General features: G+C 51.3%; 1 protein-coding gene across 1 annotated transcript; it reads left to right on the top strand.

Moving 5' to 3' along the window:
* Positions 1-8603: 8603 nt before the first annotated feature.
* Positions 8604-11213, top strand: PNCK (pregnancy up-regulated nonubiquitous CaM kinase). Its single transcript, XM_012661983.1, has 11 exons — positions 8604-8663; positions 8797-8866; positions 9036-9167; positions 9564-9638; positions 9716-9854; positions 10021-10144; positions 10359-10434; positions 10526-10638; positions 10717-10795; positions 10878-10965; positions 11065-11213. The coding sequence occupies exons 1-11, from the start codon at positions 8615-8617 to the stop codon at positions 11203-11205; spliced, it is 1086 nt and encodes a 361-aa protein (XP_012517437.1). The 5' UTR covers positions 8604-8614; the 3' UTR covers positions 11206-11213.
* The last annotated feature ends 12088 nt before the right edge of the window (positions 11214-23301 follow it).

The following is a 23301-nucleotide window of genomic DNA, read 5'->3' as shown; positions in this document are numbered from 1 at the left end:
GGTGGCGGCGGCGGTGGCAGCGACGGCGGCCCGGGCGCGCCTCGCCTCCTCCTTCCCAGCGGCGGCGGCGGCGGCGGCTCCAGCCGCTCTCGGGGCCGCGGCGGGCTCAGCGACTCGCCACTGCGCTCTGACTGTCCCACTCTTCCCGGGCCGCGACCGGCCGCCGCTTAAGAACGACTCCGGGGTGATGTCACCGTCGCCCCACCCCCACGACCGGGCGGTCCCCTCCCCCTCCCGCAGCCTCCTCCCGCTCACTCGTCACTCCGCCCACCTCCTCCCAGGAGGAAACACCGCTCCAGCGGGAGGCGGGATGGCTGCTACCTGCGACGCCCGCCAGCACCTCCTCCCCCGGGTCCTCGCCGCCTCACCCCAGGTTCCCGGCCTGGACGGGCGCGGGTCTCCCAATTTGTCCTTGCTAGCTGTAGAAGAGCGGCTCCCTGGCCCGCTTCCAGCCATCCCCGCCCCCTTCTCCCCTATGCTTGCAGGCCAGAGCCTGCTCCTCCCGGGTCTGCCTGGTCCCTGCTGTCTGGCAGCCAGCCCCATCTCCACCTCTCTGGCGTGTTGGGTACCAAGGTCTCAAGCTTCCCCGCTCCCTGCGCCCCCATTGGCCTCCTGAAGGGCTGGGCCAATGGCTGGCCTGGAGGGGAAAGGCTGGGGTGGCTGTACCTGTCTCCAGGTGTGCTGTCCTGCCTCCGCATGGTGTTCAGCTCCCCACAACCCTGGGGCTGCAGCCTTGGACCCTGGAGGAGGGAGGTCAGGGTCCCAGCTCTTGGGGTGACAGGTCTCTGTGAGTTTCCGAAGTAGGCAAAGGGAAGCCTGCCTGGTTGAGGAGCAAGGCTAGAGTTTGTCACCAAGATATACAAGGGGACTGTGTAACTATCCCTGTTCTGCCCCCTCTGCCTGGTGTGGGGACGGTAGGGACAGCTGACCTGGGGAAGATGGGGCAGGAATAGGGTAAGGCTGCCCCCTGGTGCCTGTGGGGGGGCACAGACCCTTCCCCAAAGGCCTGGGCTTGGAGCTCCTGCTCCACACCCCCAGCTCCTCTGCTCAGGGACCCCCAGGCCTCCCCAGCCAGAGCAAGTTGTTGGGCTCCCTCCCCACCACCACCTGAGCAGCTTGCTTGGAATTTTCTAGGGCCGAGACTAGCCTGGGAGACTAGCAGGGAAGGAGGGGATCACTGTCCTGGCTTGGGAGGTAGAGTGTGCCCCCCTCAACCCCAGGGCCCCTGATCTGAGTGCAGACATTGCAGTGCCCAGATGGCTCACCCGGTTAAGCTGAGTCCGCAGACAGCCTGCCTGAGCCAGATTGAGCCTGCTCGGTGAGGGAGGGGCAGCCTGCAGGAGCAGCCCCAAGGGGTGTGGATGGGAGATCCATGAGGCCTGTGCATCGGCTGACAGGGGCCTCTTGAGGTGGCAGGGTCACACTGTTCATCAGAAGTCCCTGACTTGGGTCTTCTCTGGCCCCGCCCAGGACTGAAGCTGGTCTGGAGACAAAGAGGCAATAGAGAAATGGCCCACAGATGGCCTGCAGAGCTGGGGCCACCCAAGGATCAAGGACAGAGAGGGAAGAGGACAGCCCAGCCAAAGCACAGGCAACCTCTATGGCATTTGAGAGAGGAGAGAAGAGGACCTCGCCCCAGCAGGACAGGGCGGGGGCGGAGTGATGCCAATGAAGGGAGGGCTGTGACCTGGGTGAGGGAGAGGTGTAGGCAGAGGCCATGGACTTGGGCAGGGGAGGTGAGGGTGTGGTGGGGTGCAGGTGACTCTTTCAAGAATTCGAGATCTTGCTTGTCCAAGGGGAGGGTGGAAGGGAGAGAAAGCATGCCTTGAAAAGGACGTGGGTGAGCTGATGACACTTTGAGGAAGTGGCCACTGCAGCGGTCCCTCCTTTGCCCTGTGCCTGCTGGCTGGGAGGGGAAGCAGGTTCCAAGGCCAAGGGCAGGACCTTGAGGGAGCTGGCACCTGGGATTGCTGTTGCCTCTGTGGGATCACAGGCTGCTGAGGGAGAGAAAGAGGTGACTGGGCTGGAGGTGGCTGGGGACAGAAGTGAAGGGCAAGGTGGCTCCCACTGCTCCACAGACCACTGCCTTCCTAGGGTGTCTCCAGACTCTCAGAGCTGAGGCCTCCACATTTGGGGGGGCAGGTCCAGCAGGCCCCCAGACCTGACTCAACAGGGCCAAACTCCCCCTTGCCCCCCAACCTTGTATCTCTCGGTCCCCCTCCCTGCAGCTGTCCCCCACATCCTGCTTCCCACCCCTGCTCTGACAGCAGGGCCTGCAGTTCCCTACGCAGACCCTTCTGGAAAGCACCCGCTTTCCTGCACCCACTTCCAGCCAGTGACCCCCTGGCTCTCCTGGACCCTGCAATGGCAGTGGCCTCTCCCTTGTGGCCTGGTGCAGCTGGAGGGACCTTCTTGAAGCACAAATCTGACCAGTCGCACCCCTGTCTGAGCTCTTTCTCTGGGCTTTTCTATGCCCTGGAGATGAAACTAAATTCTTCTCCAAGCCATACAAGATCCGTATGACCTGGACTTCGGCCTCCCCAGCTCGGGCCACTAGCGAGCAGCGCGCTCCCTGAGCTTCCCTCCATGCTGGGCCTGCTGCCTGGCTTCCCTTCCTTTGCAGGCTTTCCTTTGCTTCTTCAGGACTGCCGGTCCAGGAGGCCAAAGGGGCTGCGGGAGCCCTCCCTGAGCCAGCCACCCTGGGCTGCCGCCACCCGGGCTGGCTGGGCTGGAGTTTTCCGGAGCAGAACCCCGAGCTTTGGCCTCCCACACACTGACCAGCTCGTGACAGTTAACAGTGTTGCCTGAGGCAGCTCCAGGAGGTGCTGAGCACCAGGGGGACAAAGGCAAAGGGATTTCCAGCCCCAGGTGGGCTCTCTCGGGCATTCTCTGGCCATGTCAAGGCACATCTTGCCCCCTCCCAGAGGCAGCAGGGGCTGGGGAGGAACACGGTAGACCCCCCCAGGTCCCCAGCTGAGGGCCTGGAAGCTGTCCCTGGCTGGCCCTGTCCAAGCATCTGTCTGTCCTGCCAGGCCTTTGTGTTCTACTCACGGAACGGGGTTCCGAGCATGTGCAGGAGGGACTGGGGCGCCCAGCCCAGAGCTCCTACTGTAGTTCTTGGCTGAGAAGCAAACTGTTCCCTGGGGTAGAAGTGACAGAGGGGGAGCTGTACCCTCATCCTACAGTGTCCCAGAAAGTAGGCAGCCTTTTAGATCCCAGCTAGGGCTGAGCGTTGGAGTAGGAGCTGAGGTGGAGGGGTGTGGTGGGGGGCTGGAGGGAGGGCTCCTGTTTGTTGGGGAGCCCTCTGGGCCTAGGGCAGCTGGGTGGGCAGCTGGAGACAGGGTGGGGGTGCCTCCTCTTCTGGAGGCACAATGAGCTTTGGAATTAGAATTAGCTGGAAACAAAGAGAAGCCAGAGTCCACCTGGAAGGGCTTTGTACTTCCAACTCCTGGGAGGGGGCTGCAGCCAAGCTGGATAGGGGAAAGAATGGGCTGGGGCAGGGGTCGTGATGCTGGGGGGGGGCAACCCGAGAGGCCTGGGGCCTGCGGAAAGGCGGATCAGGGGCCACCTACTCCCCGCACCTCCCCACCCCGTGCCCTTGCCTACCAGCTGCGCCCCTTCACACAGACCCTGTGAAAGGAGTTTTGGGTTTGGTTTTTACCTTTTATGTCAGACTAGTTTTAGATGTACAGAAAAATTGTGCAGACAGTGCCAAGAGTTCCAAGTGCCAAGAGTTTGGCCCCTCCCAGCTTCCCTGTGATGAACCTCCTACAGCAGGGTAGGGTGCGTTTGTTGCACTTACTGAATCCACGTTGCTCCATTGTTATTAACTAAAGCCATAGTTTATTCAGATTTTCCTAGCTTTTCCTTAGTGTCCTTTTTTCTGTGCTAGGACCGCAGCCAGGACCCCACATGGCACTTAGTCGTCATGTCTCCAGAGGCTCCTCTTGGCCATGACAGTTTCTCAGCCTCTCCTTGCTCCGGGCGCCCCTGCCATTCCCGCACCATTAGACTGGCCTCAGCAGCTATCACTGTCTGTGTGACCTTGATGGCCCGCCCACTGTGAAGTGACTCTTGGGAAGGACGCTTAAGGAGTGGGGAGTCTTGGGCAGCCTCCTACAGAAATGATGTGGGATTCTTCCACCTGGGAGTTTTGTTTACTTCCCCACGTTGATTGATTTAATCGTTTATTTATAACAGTAGGAGTATGGATTCATGGATATTTATCTCATACTTTTGGTTATAATCTAATATTACTCTATTATTTTGTTGTTCAACTTTTCCATCTTTGACCACTGGGGGCTCTTTCAGTTGGCTCCTGTGTCCCTCTGACACACCTCCTCACTGCGTGTGTACATGTGGGTTTGAGTACTTCCTTACTTTCTCGCCCAGGCCCATCTTGTATGTTTCCTGCCCCAGTCCTAGAATCAGCCATTTCTCCAGAGAGCCATTTTCTTGGAGAATGGTATTAGAAACTAAGATCTGGGCTCTAGGTGCACTCATTGCTACTGGAGTACTGTTGCTGACAGAGCAAGGACATTTATATATGTACTAACCCACGTATATACACATATCTATAAACACATACATATGCATCAGTATCTATATTAAACTAAACACTAGCTTGGTGTGGTGATGCGTGCCTATAGTCCCAGCTACTCGGGAGGCTGAAGCAGGAGGCTCCCTTGAGCCCAGGAGTTCCAGGCTGCAGCGAGCTGTGATCATGCCGCTGCGCTCCAGCCTGGGTGACAGAGCGAGACCCTCTCTCTTAAAAATAACTAAAAACTGAACACCAGTTCATATTCACTGATGTCTACAGCTCTGCTCCATGACCACATGGGTCACTTGAGCCTCCTCCAGCGGCTCGTCTAAAAGTGAAGACCCTGGCTCCCAGCACTGGCCAGCCATGCGAGAGATAGTTTGATCCAGCAGGAAGGTGGAGTGGTTTCAGCATTGTTAATGTATACCCTCATGGGGACCGACTGTATCAACTAGATCAAGTGCTATGTGTAGTTCATTTCCAAAGTGCCCCTTTCAGCCCAACCCTCTTCAGTGAGGCTGCTTTGTAAATTTCTAATACAGTGAGACTCTTTTATCACAGTCTACATTCCATCCTGGGTTTCCCCAACCTCCTAAAACATTATTTTAAATTTGCATATATTAAGGGTTCACTGCCCTAGAAACCCCCTGCGCTGCTCCTAGTCAAACACTATCTCCTCTCTCAGATCCCTGGCAACCACTGATCTGATCTCTTTTCTGTCTCCGTGGTTTTGCTTTCTCTGGAATGTCATATAAATGGAATCATACAGTATGCAGCTTTTTGTCAGATTGCTTTCTTTCCCTTAGCAATATGTGTTTAAGACTCATCCATTTCTTTGCATGGCTTCCTAGCTCTTTCCTCTTCATCACCAAATAGTATTCCATTGTTTATCCATTTGCCTACCGAAGGACATCTCGGTTGCTTCCAGCCTGTCATGAATAAAGCTGGCATAAATATCCAGGTGCTGGTTTTTCTGTAGGCATAAGTTTTCAATTTAGTCAGGTAAATACCAAGGAGTGTGATTGCTGCATCGTATGGTAAGAGCATGTAAGCTCTGTAAGGAACTGCCAACTGCCTCCCAGAGTGGCTGCACCACTTTGCGTCCCCTCAGCAATGAATGCACATCCTCATCGGCATCAGGTGTTGCCAGTGTTCTGGGTTTTGGCCATTCTAGTAGCTGTGGTGTCTCCTTGTGGTTTTAATTCGCAATTCCCTAAATGATATGTGATGTTAAACATCTTTTTATATGCTCATTTGCTATTTGTATATCTTCTTTGGAGAGGCTTCTGTAAAGGTCTTTGGCCCATTGTTTAATTGGGTTGTTTGTTTTCTCACTGCTGAGCTTTAAGAGCTCTTTGTATATTTTGGATACCAGTCCTTTATCAGATGTGTGTTTTGCAAAGATTTTTTTCCCAGCCTGTGGTGTGTCTTCTCATTCTATTAATAATGTTGTCTGCAAAGCAAACATTTTAAATTTTGTTACAGTGCCATTTATTGTTTTTTCTTTCATGGATCATGTTTTCCATATTGTATCTAAAAATTCATCATCAAGCCCAAGGGAACACAGACTTTCTCCTCCGTTTTCTTCTAGAAGTTTTCTAGTTTGGCATTTTACATTTACATCTGTGATCCATTTCGAGTTCATATTTGTGTAAGATGTCCACTGAAAGGATTTTGAAAAGCTCTTTATTCACCACCATCACCCAACACACACATATGCATTTTGAAGTTGACGTCTATAGGATTTCAACAGATGTTGAAACAGTTGCAAAGGGTGTATGTAATTTCTGGTGTATCATCCATACACAATACAATCATTTAAAACCAAAACTGTGCTATCACTTTTTACACAAGGCCAGTGGCAACTAAATCATCTGGTGAATTGATAGCTGCCTCCCTCTCCAACACCCACCCTGCCCACTTTGGAAGTGGGTCCTTGTCTTCTGGCCTTGGTTCCCTATGCTGCCCTCAGAGATGTCTCCGTGTGCCATCTCTCTTCACGTGGGCAGTCTTTTATTACTCACACCATCACACTTCTCTGAAACACAAATATATGTGTATAGATTCCATTTCTTTTTGTAACCCATGACCATGGAGTGGAGCCCTGATAATGTTTCTTCTTCTGGCTTGATCAAAGCTGCCTCATATTAGACACTCGGATGAATAACGAACTGTAGGTATGCACAAACAGCACTCACCTCCAGCTCCATTCCTATTTTTTCTTTTTTAGGTGTGAGTCCCAGGAAACCTCAGTCGCCTAGACGAGCAGCTGGGGTTGGAGCCCACACTCCTGAGTGCCAGGGCCCCTGGGGCCTCCAGCCGGGAACCGGGAGGGGGATTGGGAAAGGCCAGGGCGCAGGAGCTGGCAGGGGCCTTCTCACATTTCCTGGTTTTTGGATAGAGTACATGTGGGATTTGAAGTCTGGAAAAATGATTTTAAAAAGGTCCTTCCTGCCTCATGGGCCCTCTTGAAGCCTTTGTCATGCCAGGGGCCCACAGATTGCTGTGAAGACTGGCATTCAGCAAGCCACTCCTGGACCCTGCAACTTGGCAGAGCCCATGTGACACTGTGGATGTGCCTCTGCCAACAGCCAGGACACCTGCACCCCACCCTGGGAGGGGTGCCAGATCCTCGGTGGGGCTGGATGGGGGCGAGGGCTGGATCAAGGATTGAATTCAGTCACCCAGCACTTATTTCCTGAGCACCACCCTGGGCTGGGTCGGCAGAGACATTCCGGGAGCTGATGTTTTGGTGAGGAAGACCTGACAAAGAAGGTGATTTTGCAGTGACGGACCTTCTGAAGACATGGCAGGTTATGTACTGGAGAATTGGCAGGGAGGCCCGCTGGAGGGGGGCATTGGAGCTGAGCTCTGGTGGACCAGGGAGCTATTTATTGCAAGAGCATTCTGGGCAGAGGGGTGGCCAGTGCAAAGATCGGCAGGTGTCTGCATGGTGTGTTTGCGGGCCAGGTAGGAGGCCAACATGGTTGAGGAAGGCACAGTGGCAGAGGTCACTATAAGGACTCATGCTTTGACTTGGAGTGACATGGAGAGCCGTGGGAGGGTGACATGGTCTCAATAAAGGGAATGTTCTGGCTGCTGGGTGGAGAAGAGAATGAGGGTGAGGGGCTAAGGGTGGAGGCAGAAAGAGCCCAGTGAGTGCTTAGGCTAAAGTGGCAAGTGGCTGTGGCAGGGTTGCAGGGACCGGAAACTAGGGAAGGAAGGAGGCTGTTTCAGACCAAATGGCCCAGACGCCTGTCTGAGGAGAGGATGTTGAAGCAGAGACTGGAAGGCGGCGAGCCACGCCAATATGTGGGTGCAAAGGCCCTGGGGCCGGGCCTGGCCAGGGCACATGGGGGCTGGAACCGCCGCTGGACGCGGCCGAGCGACCGAGAAGCCCAGGAACCCGGCGCTGCCTTAGAAGGCCTCCCGCAGCCGAGGTCGCGCTCAGCCAGGGACGCGCGCGGAGGGGGCGGGGCCGGCGGGGAGCAGCGAGGCGCTTGGCGCGGCTGCCACTGCGCGACGCTGCGGCTCCGTTCCAGGTCCGCACCTGCCGCCTAGGGGCGCTCACGCGGGGAGCTCCAGGCTCCCGGCCACGGCCGCCGTCGCCCCCGCGCGCCCCCGCGCACACCTGTCATGCCGCGCGCCGCCCCCGCCCGCACGCGCTCGGTCCACGCCGCTCAGGACGCAGCGGCCAGGCTGCCGAGTGCCGCCAGGTCCGAGCCGCCGAGGGCCGGGCTGCGCCTGGGCGGCCGCGTGGGTGGCCGCGGTCTCGGCAGGTGGCTGTGCGCGAGGGTCGCCGGTGCATCTCGGCGGGTTGCGGGCCTGGGTGGCGCATGCCTGTGGGCGCTCTGCCATGGGCGGCGGTCTAGGCGGGGGTGGGGTGGGGAGGGGTCTGGGCGCTGTGGATGGGGGTAGGCCCTGAGAGACCGGGGCGGGGGTGCACGGAGACTTCTGGAAAGCGTCCGATGGAGCTGGCTCGGATGTGTGGAGGCAGAGAAGGGGAGTCCAGGCGCTGGTCGCCGTCAGGGTGTCAGGGTGGGGGCAGCGCCGGATGGCAGCCGTGTACCTGGGATGGGGAGGTGTGTGTGTGGTGGCCTCCGTGGGAGGCGTCCATCTGGGAGTGTGGACCTGGGCGGTGGGGGAGGGGGTGACTGGGGGCGGGGGATTCCCTGAAGGGCAGAGGGATGAGGGTGGGGGAGGAGGCTTCCCCTCACCCACGGGGCCCTCCCTCCACCTCTCCTGTGCCCCTCCAGACATGCTGCTACTCAAGAAACACACGGAAGACATCAGCAGCGTCTACGAGATCCGGGAGAAGCTGGGCTCGTGAGTGTGTGTGTGTGTGTGTGTGAATGTGTGTGCGTGTGTGTTTGGTGGTGGGTGTGTGAGATGGCGTGTGGGGGCGGTGGTGGCATGGGACCAGGGAGGGCCCTTCCCCCCCCACTCTCGCTCTCCCCTCTCCCTTCCTGCCTCCCACCTTCTGGCTCTGCGGCAGGGGCGCCTTCTCCGAGGTGGTGCTGGCCCAGGAGCGGGGCTCCACACACCTTGTCGCCCTCAAGTGCATCCCCAAGAAGGCCCTCCGGGGCAAGGAGGCCCTGGTGGAGAATGAGATCGCCGTGCTCCGCAGGTGCGCAGCAGAGAGGAGAGGAGCCCCTTGGTCTGTGAGATGTGCCCTCCGCTCTGGTCCAGGCCTGGCCACCAACCTGCTGGGGGGCCTGGGGCAGTTCTCTTTCCCTGTCTGGGCCTGCATCAGCAAAACTAGAGGGTTGATATTGATCTGTGCTTTTCAAATGGGCTTTAGAAGTGTGTGTCCCAAGGAAGGCCTGGGCTCGGGGCTAGGGGTCTGTCTGCCCTCCTGGACTGGGCAAGGGTGGCCTCTGGTAGGGCCTGGGGAGCGGGGCTGGGAGGAGGAGGAGAGGGACAGGGGCTATCCTGGGGCCCAGGGTGAAGCACTCCTGCCCTTTGCTACGGTCCTGGAGGGGGCCCGTGGCAGCCCACAAGGGGCTCTTTCTTGCTGTTGCAGGGTCAGTCACCCCAACATTGTGGCTCTGGAGGATGTCCACGAGAGCCCTTCCCACCTGTACCTGGCCATGGAGCTGTGAGGAGGGCTGGGGCAGGTGTGGGGGCCGGGGTGGGGGCTGAAGCTGGGTCAGCTGAACCCCTGGCTCCCCCCAGGGTGACAGGTGGTGAGCTGTTTGACCGCATCATGGAGCGCGGCTCCTACACGGAGAAGGACGCCAGCCACCTGGTGGGTCAGGTCCTCGGCGCTGTCTCCTACCTGCACAGCCTGGGCATCGTGCACCGGGACCTCAAGGTGCCTGGCCCTGCCCATTTCCCCGGATTCATGGCTGGGACCTTTCCCAGTATCTCTCTCCACCAAGGGTTTCAGGAACTCGGGGGTGCCAAGCCCTTACTCTGTCCCCGCATCAGGGCCATCCCAGGACTGACCTGGCCCTTTCTCTGGTACCCATGTGTTGCAGCCAGAAAACCTCCTCTATGCCACCCCGTTTGAGGACTCCAAGATCATGGTCTCTGACTTTGGACTCTCCAAAATCCAGGCTGGCAACATGCTAGGCACTGCCTGTGGGACCCCAGGATATGTGGGTAAGTGAAGGAGGGCACCTTCAAGCTTGCTGGGCGGTGGGATGGGGCTGGGGGACCCCGGGAGACTGCGAAGTCTGTGGTACCTATTACCTCTGGGTGGCCCATTCCTGGGCTTGAATCGGCTGAGCCAGTGCTGACCAGCATGGCGTGTGTGTGCGTGTGTGTGTGTGTGTGTGTGTGTGTGTGTGTGTGTCTGTCTGTCTCTGGCCCCCAGCCCCAGAGCTTTTGGAGCAGAAACCCTACGGGAAGGCCGTAGATGTGTGGGCCCTGGGTGTCATCTCCTACATCCTGTGAGTGACTGCCGGGAAGGCTCGCCTGCCTGCCTGCCCCTGCTGGGTTGGGGAGGGTGGGACAGCTGAGTGATTCATCTGTGGGTGCCAGGCTGTGTGGGTACCCTCCCTTCTACGACGAGAGCGACCCTGAACTCTTCAGCCAGATACTGAGGGCCAGCTATGAGTTTGACTCCCCTTTCTGGGATGACATCTCAGAATCAGGTGAGCCTGGGGCCAGCCTGCGCCCAGGGTGGTGGGGGGAGTGGGGTGGGGCCAGCTGAGCTGGCCTCCCTGCTCCAGCCAAAGACTTCATCCGGCACCTTCTGGAAAGAGATCCCCAGAAGAGGTTCACCTGCCAACAGGCCTTACAGCACCTTTGGTGAGTGGGACCTCTGTCAAGCTGTCCCAGGGCTAGAGGGACCACCCCTCAGACCACCCCTCTTACCCCAGCCTTCCCCCAGGATCTCTGGGGATGCAGCCTTGGACAGGAACATCCTAGGCTCGGTCAGTGAGCAGATCCAGAAGAATTTCGCCCGGACCCACTGGAAGGTCAGCATGGAGAGGCCCTTGGCTGCCTGGTGGCTGCCGCGGTCCTCGCAGTCTTGGGGCTGGGGCTGAACGTGGCCTGACCTCCCTCTCTTCCTGCAGCGAGCGTTCAATGCCACCTCGTTCCTGCACCACATCCGTAAGCTGGGGCAGAGCCCAGAGGGTGAGGAGGCCTCCGAACAGGGTATGGCCCGACACAGCCACCCAGGAGGCCTCCGGGCTGGCCAGCCTCCCAAGTGGTGACGCCCAGGTGTGTGGGATGGGCCCTCTCCCCTGGGAGCTGGCTTCTTGGAGATCTTAGCTGGTGGTGGTGCTCCGTGTGGCCAAGATCTAAGGGGGAGGGGAGGCCCATAGACCAGAGGGCTGGCGGAAGAGGGCACAGACAGAGGGGAGGCCCCAGGAGGGCCAGTGGGTGCCCTGCATCGGGCAAAGGGGTGGGGGGCGAGCAGGGCCCTGCTCTGGACAGCCTCTGTGAGATCCAAGGCAGGACCAAGGCAGCGGGCACAGGACAGGTGGAAGGCGGCTCCTGACCGCCCCCTTCCCTCTGCTTCTCCCCTAGCAGGTGCCGAGGCCAAGTGGACCGACCCCAGATTTCCTTCCCTTGGGCCCTTTTGGTCCCCTCCCCCACCCCCTGACTCTGAGCTAGCCTCTGCTGGAGTTTGAGATGTGGGTGTGGGCAGGGGTGGGGTGCCCCCCAGGCTCTGCCATTGCTGAGGGGCAGTGGCTCCCCTCCCCTGTCACCGCCGCCACCCCTCCAAAAGCGGAGGAGGCCTGGGCAGACACGTTTCAGGAGCTATCCTCCCTGCTTTGCTGACTGTGAGTGGTCTTGCTTGTGTTGTGGTCCTCCAGCCCCCTCCGAGTTTTCCCCAAACCAATAAAGACAGAGCAATGGGCCAGTGGTGAGTTGGGTGTGGGACAAGTGTGGAGGGGACGGGGGTCATCTGTGGGAAGGAAACCAATGGGACTGCGCCACGCTACCTTGTCCACTGCCACCCAAACCTCTGCTCCCTTGCATCAGGGCAGACGAGCTCTCGATTGTCCAAGAACTTCCTGTCCCCCCCCCCCCCCCCACACACACACAAAGCACCAGCTAACAGCAGCCTGGCCAGCCAGCTCTGCCACCCTAGAGGTCTGGCTGCGCAGCCTTGTGGCCCTAGGAGAACATCGGCTACCAGCAGAAGGGGGTGACAGGGGACCAAATGGGGGCCCGAGCAGCGCTGGCTCCAGGTCCCAGGGATGGGCTGCAGTGCCCCTGATGTGTAGGGCCAGGCCTGGGTGTCCCAGCCAGGATCGTAGGCTGGGAAGGGTTCACAGGTGCATGGAGGGCGACCCGAGCCCAGGGCTGTCTCCTCCATGGCTGCTGCCTCCTCCCCGCTCTCCATTCCTTCCTTCCTCTTCTCCTGGCCAGACACCACCTCGTTATGCAGAAAGATAGGGAACCCCAGGGTCAGAGGGTGAGGAGGGATTCCTTGTACAGGAGAGGGTGTCACCGGGGGCCTCCATGCCTGTGCTGGGCTGGGGCTTTGGAACTCATGGGCTCTGGCCCAGGTGGATCTAAGCTGGCAGCTGGACCCCTGGGAGCAGTGACTGGTTGGTTATGGCCTCTGGTGTGAAGAGCCACAGCCTGTCCTCTGGTTGGAGTGGTCCCAATCCCTCAAACCTCCAATCTGATAGGCCAGAGCTCCAGACGCCTGACTTGCTGGGCTCTGGGCCTCTCCTGGCCCTCTAGGCCTTTCTCCTAGGCCCATCAGGGGAAGACCCCCGGGCCACTCGTTGGCCCTAGCCAAAGTTCCAGGCAAGCTGGTTACCCCTTCCCCAGCCAGCCCCCAGGGTGTGAGCCCGATGACCTGTAGCCTGGTCCGAGGATGATCGAGAGGACCCCTCTCCTTGTCAAACTTCAGGACCCAAAAGGAGGTGGCAGGGCCCAAACCAAGGCTGGCTGGGTCTGGGGGCAGAGGCTGGGGTGGGCTTCAGGGTTGGAAGCCAGGGCTGGGGTTGGGGGGGCCCTCCCAGGCCATCCTTTACCCCAGGCTTTGGGTCCTCCCATACCTGCCTGCAGTCCTACTCTCCCCAACGCACAGCCACCTGTCGGGGACCTGTCAGCCAGTCCCATGGCCTCCTCACCTCCAACGATCTGTCCTGCCTCTCCTTGCCCCCCTCCTGGGGCTTTGTTATCTGCGGGCATTGACGTCGTCACCAGCATCCGTGTTGCTGGCTCTGCTTGCCATCTTTTCAGTTGTTCACACTGGGCTTCCACGACACCTGCTTGTTCTTTGTTCATCAAATATTGGCTGGGCCTCTACTTTGCCGGGTGCTGGTCATGGCTGGGCCCACGAGGCCAGGTTCCTGCCCTCCAGGAGGAGGCCCTCTAGTGGAGGGGTGGTTTTACCGGGATGGAAAGAATGATCTTCAAGGGGAAAGCGGCGTGCTGGCTGCTCCAGGAGCCCTGGGCAGCAGTGCCAGAGCCAGCCTTCCAGAAGAAATTGGCACGTGCTCAGAGATGCACAGCTCTTCCAGTCCAGGCATGTGGCCAGATGGCTTCTGCTGCGTTGGGGCCCCAGCTCCAGGCTGCCCGGACACAGGGTGCAATTCCGCGTCCTGTCAGCAGGGTGCACCATGGTCTCATCTTTAGACATCCATTAGCCACCTCTGGTTCCTTCAGTACCTGGGCAGCCTTTCAAGTCCGTTCCTCCCGCCCACTGCCCCTTGAGATCCTGCCTGGGGAAGTCCACACTCCGGGGAGAGGTCCTGCCCATCTGGGAGCGGAGCAAGAGGGGGAGACCCCAGGTCAGGCAGAGGCGCACCCCTCCTTCATCTCTCTAAGACCTTCCCATCCAAGGAGGGCAGTCTGGGTCACCTAGGCAGTGGGGTGCACAGCCCGGAGACAGAAAGGACTGGTTTAGCCCAAGGTGGAAAGTGGTGTGTGGGTGGGGAGACAGCCAGGGAGCTGGGGGCGCCACTGTGAGGGCGCTGAGGCTGACGGCAGGAGGGACTGGCAGACCGAAGCCTGGCAGGGAGGGAGGGGGCCTTAGTCTAGAGCAGCGGGGAGCCCGGCAGGGCTTGGAGCCAGAGAGTGCCCTTACCCAGCTGAGGTTAGACGCTGAGCCTGAGCTGGCTGTAGAGCTCCAGCGCTGTGACTCCAGAGTGGGCAGAAGGAAGGGGATTCGGGGAGCCCATTGTTCTGACATCCTTCTCTTTGCAAATATGTATCCAGCTTTATAGCTGATATTTATGGGAAGTCTATTCCTTCTAATGAAAAGAATGCTAACAGTGACTCTTCATTGAGCACTTACTGCATGCCAGGCACTGTTTTGAAGAGCTTCACATGTGTTAACTTGAACTTCACCTGTGAGGTAGCTACTATCATTACCATCATCTGCACTTTATGTATGGGGAAACTGAGGCATACAGTGGCTAAGTAACTGAGCCGAAGCCACACAGCTGTGGCAGAGTGAGGATTTGACCTCACACTCTCCCACTGCACCCTCCTGCCTGCCTCCATGCAACTGAGGTCTTGCCTGGGCCATAAGAATTGTGGGGAATGGAGGAGACAAGTGGGCAGTTCTTCCCACTCTGCCCTTTGTGAATGCAAACTAGTAGCGTGCTTCAGGAGAAGGGACGCTGTGCTGTGTTTGAGTTTGGGCTTTGCAGGTGGTTTGTGTTGCTTTTAACATCCTCTGTGCATCAATTTTAGGTCCTGTTAGATGGGGACCTAAACCTAACATGGTAGGTCTCCACGGTGGTAGGGATAGACCATGTGATTGGGGCTCTGCAAAGACCCCTCTAGACTTCAGTGTGAGGAAAGGCCCGGGAGTCGGGCAGGGCTGGTGGCTGGGAGACATGTGTGGGCCATGTGGGGAACAAGGCAAGAGACGTAGGGAGCCTGTGCCAAGGCAGCTGAATTGGGGCTGGAAAGGGGAGCTGGGGCATGGTGGACTCGGCGAAGGCAGGGGCTGGGGTAGGTTGCGGGCGAGTTGAGAACATTGCCAGGGAAGCCAGGAGAGAGGCAGGGCTGTTCAAGAGATGAAAGGGCAGGCCAGGCACCCCCGGCCAGGCAGTGGCCACGTTGGCACTATACGCTGCGTGTCCCTTCTTGCCACGCATGGTTTGGGCACATGGCAAACATGTTCTCTGCCCCACCCTGCCTTCATTCCGGCATCCTTATCTCCATCTCCAGCCCCAGGTGGGGAATGTAAGAAATGTGGAGTGTACGAGAAGTAACGAAGAACCCAGTGTGGTTGGCCGAAGGGCCTGTGAGAGGAAGTGGCTACAGATCAGCCTAGAAAGTGAACTTTCTCAAGAGGGCATTGGGAGCCACTGAAAGGTTTTAAGCAGAACAAGTGACAGGATCAGATTCTTGCTTTAAGAGAGTTTTTCAATATTTTTCAGCCCTATCTGGCCCCTTTTGAGAAATATAAAAACTTCAAACCCATATCTCCAGATCTCCTCCCTCACACCCTGCGGAGATTTCTATAGTTTTCCTCAGCCCCAGGAGCCAAGTCTGAGCAGGAGCCCAACTACTCTTTGCCAGTTTCTCCTTGTACTTCTTTCAAGTGTTGCTTTTTGTATTTTTAAGTTGTGTTATTAAGTGCATATGAGTTGAGAATTGCTATATATTTCAAGTAAGTTGACTATTTGATCAAAATGTAGTGACATTCATTAGTACTAAAACGCTTTTCCTTCGTAGTCTACTTTGCCTGATATTAACATAGCAACCATAACTTCTTATGATTAATATTTGCCTGGTATATCTTTTTTCAATCCTTTTCCTGTCAAACTTAAAATTTGATTTTTATTGAGATATAACTCATGTACCATAACAGTCGCCCTTTAAAATGTATAATTCAGTGGTTTTTAGTATGTTTACAAAGTTGTGTAACCATCACCACTACCTAATTTCAGAACATTTTCATCGCCCTGAAAGGAAACCCCGTATGCATTTACAGTCACTCCCCACTTACACTCCCCCAGCCCTTGGCAACCACTAATCAACTTTCTGTCTCTGTGGATTTGCTTATTCCAATATTTTAAATCAATGGAATCATCCCATATGTGGGCTTTTGTGTCTGGCTTTCCATTAGCATAATGTTTTCAGGATTCATCCACATTTGTAACGTGAATCATAACTTCATTCCTTTTTATAGCTGAATGATATTAATACTGCATTCTATGGATGTACCACATTTTAATTATCATTGATGGACATTTGGATTGTTTCTACCTTTTAGCTATTGTGAATAAATGCTGCCATGAGCAGCTGTGTGCAAGCTTTTGTGTGGACATATATTTTCAATTGTCTTGAATATATACCTAGGAGTGGAGTTGCTGGGCCATATGGTAACTCCATGTTTAACTTTTGAAGGAAATGCCAAGCTATTTTGCAAAGCAATTGTACCGTTTTACCCATTCCCACTGGCAAAGCACAAGAGTTCCTATTTCTCTACATCCTTGTCAACACTTGTTATTATCTGTTATTTTTAAAATAGCCATCCTAGTGTGTGTGAAGTGGTATCTCATTGTGGTTTTCATTTGCATTGTTCTAATGACCAATGATGTTGAGCATCTTTTCATGCACTTATTAGCTATTTGTATATCTTCTTTGTAAAAACGTTTATTCAAAACTTTTGTTCATTTTTTAATTGGATAATTTTTTATTGTTGAGCTATAAGGATTCTTTATGTGTTCTGGATCCTAGATCCTTATCAGTTATATGATTTGTAAATATTTGCTTCGTTCTGTGGGTTGTCGTTTCACCCTTTGTTAGTGTCTCTTGATGCACAATGTTTTCAAATTGTGATGAAGTCCAATTTATCTATTTTTCCTTTGGTTGCTTATGCTTTTGGTGTCATATCTAAGAAACCATTGCCTAATCTTGGTCACAAAGATTTACACCTATATTATCTTCTGAGTGGTTTAGCTGTTACATTTAGGTCTTTGAAACATTTCGAGTTAGTTTTTTTATATGATGTGAGATTAGGGTCCAACTTCATTCTTTTGCATGTGGCTGTCCAGTTATTCTAGCACCGTTTGTTGAAAAGCCTATTTTCCCCCCATGGACTTGTCCTGGTACCCTTGTTAAAAATCAACTGAACATAAACCTAAGGGTTTTTTTTTTCTGGTCTCTCAATTCTATTCCATTGATCTACATGTCTATCCTTATGCCAGTGCCACACTGTCTTGATTATTGTAGCTTTGTGGTAAGTTTTGAAATTGGGACCTGAGAGTCATCTAACTTTGTTCTTTTTCAGGAATATTTTGGCTATTCTGGGTTTCTTCCATTTCCATATTAATTTTAGGATCAGCTTATCAATTTCAGCAAAAAAAGGCAGCTGGTACTTTGATGCAGCTTGCATTGAATCTATAGATAAATGTGGAGAGTGTTACAGACTGAATGTTTACATTCCCCCCAAATTCATGTTGAATCCCTGATCCCCCATGTGACTTCATTTTGAGATGGGGCCCCTAAGGAAGCAATTAAGTTTCAACGAGATCATAAGGTCTGAAAATTTGACATTTTCAGATGTTAAATCAAGCTTGCATTCTTGGTATAAATCCCACTTGATTGTGGTATATAATCCATCCTATATGTTGCTGGATTCAAGTTTTAAACATTGTGTTAAGGATTTTTTGCATCTATGTTCATGAGGGATATTGATATATAGTTTTCTTATTAATTATGTCTTTGGTATAAGGGTAATATGGGGCTCATAGAATGAGATGGAAAGTGTTTCTACTCCTCTATTTTCTCAAAGAGTTTGTGAAGGATTAGTATTGTTTCATCTTTTAGTTATTTTATAGAATTCAGCAGTGAAGCCATCTGGGCTTGGATTTTCTTTGTGGAAATATTTTCAGTTACTAATTCAATTTTTTCACTTGTTATAAGTCTATTCAGATTTTTTATTTATTTTAAAGTTGGTTTTGGTCATGTGTCTTTCTAGGAATTTGTCCATTTCATCTGAGTTGTCCAATTTGTTGGCATAAAGTTGTTTGAAATATTCTCTAAAAATCCTTTTAATTTCTATAGGTTGGTAGTGATAGTGCCCTTTTCCCTTCCTGATCTTGGTAATTTAATTCTCTTTTTTTCTTGGTCAGTGTAGGCTAAGATCAATTTTGTTGATTTTTTCAAAGAACCAACTTTCGTTTTCATTGATTTTCTATATTGTTTACCTGTTTTCAATTTCATTGGTTTCTGTGCTCTAATCTTTATTTCTTTCCTTCTGCTTGCTTTGCATTCATTGTGCTCTTATTTTTTCTACTTTGTTAAGGTAGATCCTTAGGCTATTGATTTGAGATCTTTCTTTTTTGCTGGTGTAGGCATATTTAAAGGTATAAATTTCCTTCTAAGTACGCTTTACCTGCATTCCATAAATTTTGATATGTCGTTTGTGTTTTCATTATGTTCAAAGTCTTTTAATTTCCTTTACTTTTTCTTTGACTTGTGAGTTATTTGCAAGTGTGTTGTTTAATTCCCAATTTGGGGGGAATTTCCAAGATTTCTTTCTTTTTTAATTTCTAATTTAATTCTGTTGTGGTCTGAGAACATATTTTGTATTATTTAAATCCCTTTAAATGTATTGAGACTTGCGTTATGAACTAAGTTATGGTCTATCCTGGAGAATGTTCCATGTGCATTCGAAAAGAATGTGCATTTGGCAGTTATCGAGTGGTGTGTTCTATAGGTGTCAGGTCAGACTTGTTGATAGTGTTGACAAAATTTCCCATATCCTTGCTGCTTTCCTGTTTAGTTCTAGCAATTATTGAAAATGGGGCTTTGAAATCTCTGACTATTGTAGCTGAATTTTCTCTTTCTCCTGTTAGTTTTTGCTTTATGTATTTGGGACTGTGTTGTTAGATGCACATATGTTTACAATTATTTTATCTTTCTGATGAATTGACTCATTTATCATTATGATATATCAGTTTTTTCTCTAATAATATTTATTATCTTAAAGTCTATTTTATCTGATAATAAAGCCACTCCAGCTCTCTTATGGTTACTGTTTGCATGGTTTATCTTTTTCTGTCTTTTTACTTTCAATCTATCTGTATGTTTGAATCTTAAGATTTGTCTTTTGTAAGCACTATATAGTTAGTTGAATCTTGTTTTTCTTTTTATTTATTTAATTGTAGAGATGGGGTCTCACTATGTTGCCCAGCCTGGACTCAAACTCCACATCTCAAGCGATCCTCCTGCCTCGGCCTCCCAAAGTGCTGGGATTACAGGTGTCAGCCACTGTGCCTGGCAGAGAGACTTTTATATAAATTCACCTATTAACCATTATTGACTGCTCTTCATTTCTTGCTTTGAATTCAAGTTACTCACTGGTGTCATTTCCTTCAGCCTGAAGAACTTCTTTGGACATTTCTTGCGAGGAGGCATACTGGCAATGAATTTTCTCAGTTTTTTTTTTTTTTTTTAATCTGGGCATGTCTTTTCTAAAACTTCAATTTTTAAAGCATGGTTTTATCAGATACGGAATTTTTGCTTGATAGTGTTTTTTTCTTTCAGTACTTTGAATGTGTCATCTCACTGCCTTCTAGCCCCCATTGTTCCTGATGGGAAGTCACATGTTAATTTTATTGTGGTTCTCATCTACGTGGGTCATTTTCTCTCTTGCTACTTTCAAAATTATCTATCTTTAGATTTTTTTTTTTTTTGACAAAGTTTCAATCTGTTGCCCTGGGTGAAGTGCAGTGGCATCACCACAGCTCACCGCAACTTTAAACTCCTGGGCTCAAGCAATCCTTCTGCCTCATCCTCCCGAGTAGCTGGGACTACAGGTGTGTGACACCACACCCAGCTAATTTTTCTATTTTTGCTAGAGACAGGGTCTCGCTCTTGCTCAGGCTGGTCTCGAGCTCCTGACTTCAAGTGATCCTCCTACCTCAACCTACCAGAGTGCCAGCATTACAACATGAGCCACTGTGCCCAGCCTATCATTAGCTTTTAACAGTTTGACTATGAAGTGTCAAGGAATGGCTCTCTTTGTGTTTATCTTACTTGGAATTAATTGAACTTCTTGGATCTGATTAATGTTTTTCATCAAATTTTGGAAGTGTTTAGCCATTATTTCTTTAAATATTTATTCTTCCTCTTTCTCTATCTCCTCTTCTTCAGAGCCTCCAATTACACATTCTTTGGTATGCTCGATGCTGTCCCACAGATCTGTGTGGCTCTGTCCATTTTTCCTCAATCACTTTTCTTTCTTTTTAAGATTGCATAATTTATATTGATCTATTTTCAAGTTCACCAGTACTTTCTTCTGACATTTTTAACTTGTTCTTGAACACCTCTAAAGAAGTTTTCATTTCAGTTACTGTACTCTTCAACTCCATGATTTCCATTTGGTTTTTTTTTTTTCATAATTTCTATATCCTTATCAAGAATCTTTGTTTGTTGATTCATTGCTATAATACTTTCCTTTAACTCTTTAAATATGGTTTTCTTTAGTACTTTGAATATATTTATAATAGCTGCTTTGAAGTCTTCATCTGCTAATATCAACATCTGGGAATACTCAGAGGCAGTTTCTATTGACCATTTTCCTGAGTGTGGGTCACACTTTACTGTTTCGTTTCATGTCTTGTAATTTTTTTGTTGAAAACTGGATATTTTAAGTAATATTTTGCAGCAACTCTGGATTCTGATTATTTCCCCCCTTCCTGGAAGTTGTTGCTGTGTGGGTATGTGTGTGTATATGTGTTTTATAATTTGTTTCTTTGTTGTGTAATTTTTCTGGGCTAAATCTGTGAAATCTGTCTCCGTGCAGTGTGCAGTCACTAGTGTCTCTGCTCAGATTTTTTCCAGTTCAAAAAGATATATATTCTAGTTTAAAATTTTAAGCCTGGCCAGGTGCAGTGGCTCACGTTTGTAATCCTAGCACTCTGGGAGGCTGAGGCAGGAGGATCGCTTGGGGTCAGGAGTTCAAGACCAGCCTGAGCAAGAGCAAGACCCCATCTCTACTAAAAATAGAAAAAAAAATTAGCCAGATGACTAAAAATAGAAAAAAATTAGCCGGGCATGGTGGCACACACCCATAGTCCCAGCTACTCAGGAGGCTGAGGCAGGAGGATTGCTTGAGCCCAGGAGTTTGAAGTTGCTGCGAGCTAGGCTGATGCCACGGCACTCTAGCCTGGGCAACAGAGTGAGACTGTGTCTCAAAAATAAAAAAATAAAAATAAAGAAAATTTTAAGCCTGGTTTCCTAGGGCTTTCCTGTATCTGTCTAGCTTAGTGGTTGGCCCATGATTGTACAGAAGATGTGCTTAACACATCTTGAGCCAGTAAGGCTTGTGTTCTCTACTGATGGATCTGTGTGTGGGTAGGAGAGCTCTTTCAATGTTCAGGCTATTTTCAGGTCTTCCAGGTTTTACTCTCTACTGGGCCCTTTTGTGTATCCTACATACAAGTGCATAGCCTCAGGGCAGTCCAGGAGAGCACAAGTAGCTTGGGACACCATCAGTCTCCAGTCAGACAGGAATGTGCTTGCCATAGCCACATGCACAACCTCAGCCTAGTAGAGCTGTTAGCCCTCCCCTGCTGGCCCGCCTCCAAGAAGTCACGTCCACTGACAATGCCACTGGGTGTGGGTATTGCTCACTAATCCAAATTGAGCTCCCTTCAAACCCAGGCAGAGAAGCTGCTAGTCTTCATGGCCTGCCTTGCCTTGGCAGAACCTCCATGCCAAATAAGCTGGGAGAGATGGGAACAGCTCTAGACCAGAGTGCCACAGACACCCACTATTCTTACCCAAAGTTCAGCTTCTCAGATTATCATATACCTTTGGCTTATTTCCAGTCAAAAAGCTTACTTTTGTCAGTTTTGCTCAACTTTATAGGTATTTGGGGTTATTGGCTGATATCCTCATTTGGCCATAGCTGGAAGTCCTGCCCTTTCAATCTTTTTTTGTCCTATCCTATAGATGGATCTCTTAGAAACAACTTATAGCTGGATTTTTAAACATCCTGTCTTTAACTGGAGAATTTAATCTATTTATTTTGCTTGGCGATTTTTAGATGTATTTCTAACATATATGTTATGCTTTCAACTTATTCTAATGTTTCTATTCCTTTATTTCCCTCTCTTGACTTCTTTTGGATTAATTGAGATTTTGCTTCATTATTTGATATTTCTTTACAATTTTGGAAATAAAACAGTCTCTTTATTTTCTAGTTACCCTCAAAAATTCAGCATGCATATTTCTGTTAACAAAGCTTAAAGTCATTCAACATTGATTTGGCCATGAGAGAGTGACAGGATCCAGAATTACCCTCTCACCATAAACAACTAGAAAACTTGGCAAAATATATGAACCAATTATTTTCAGATGGTGGGCAACAGTCAATGAGAGACTATGGTCCCTGAAAGAAATGAAATGAACTAGGTGAGCTCTGCCACCCAGGATTTCTGGCTGAGGTAGAGGAAGCATAAAAACGTGACCCATCATGAGAAGAAAAATGAGCCAATGAAAATGGACCTAGGGGAGTTTAAGTTTCTGGTCCAGCATATCAGGAGCTCGGAAGTCATCAGTATGTCCTAACAAGAAATAAAAGCTGAAGAAACATAAAATCAACAACTCCTCTTAGATCTATCAGAGAATTGAGGCCACCAGATAAACTGCTGCCCCCCAAACTGGAGAGACAGACAGATGCATACAGCACTGTAATTACTGAATTGCTGGAAGCTCAGGGCAGACTAGTCTGAAAGTTAAACTCCAGAGAGAGGCCTGTCTTAGGAGGGCACCCATACTTTTGTGAGTTTTACCTCTAGGAGCTTGACCAGGTTCTCAGAGTGAAAAAAAAATCTCCTCATGCTTCTTCCAGGGGGAGGGAAAAGTAAACATTTTGAGATGTGTCCAGAGCATTCTCTTCTCCTTAACAAGGCCTGCCCTCAAGAGAAACTATTTTACCAGAGCCTAACCTGTGAGGGTTTTATCAGAGCCTAACCAACCTGGGGAAAGGGAAATACCCAACTCCAGCCCCTTGCAGCCTGAAGGGGGCACGATCCTAGAAGCACTGATGAAGGTCACAGTCTGGGACACAGGCTTCACCAAAAGACTAAGACCTAATTACAGGAGTAGAGAATGCCTTCTCTCCCTCTGTACCTCACCACCACATCACTAAAGGCCTATTTGCAATGGTTCCTTTTACCCAGTACAGCATGTCCCACTTTCTTTTTCTTGTTATTTTTTTTAAAAAAACAAGGCTGGAGTGCAGTGGCATAATCATAGCTCACTGTAACCTTGAACTCCTGGGCTCAAGCAATCCTTCTGCCTCATCCTCCCGAGTAGCTGGGACTACAGGTGTGTGACACCACACCCAGCTAATTTTTCTATTTTTG

Source organism: Propithecus coquereli, unplaced genomic scaffold (genome assembly GCF_000956105.1).
Source record: "Propithecus coquereli isolate 6110/MARCELLA unplaced genomic scaffold, Pcoq_1.0 Scaffold748, whole genome shotgun sequence".
In the NCBI taxonomy this organism is placed as follows: Eukaryota; Metazoa; Chordata; class Mammalia; order Primates; family Indriidae; genus Propithecus; species Propithecus coquereli.
The sequence above is the reverse complement of the archived record's forward strand: the minus strand, read 5'-3'. Positions and strand labels throughout refer to the sequence as shown.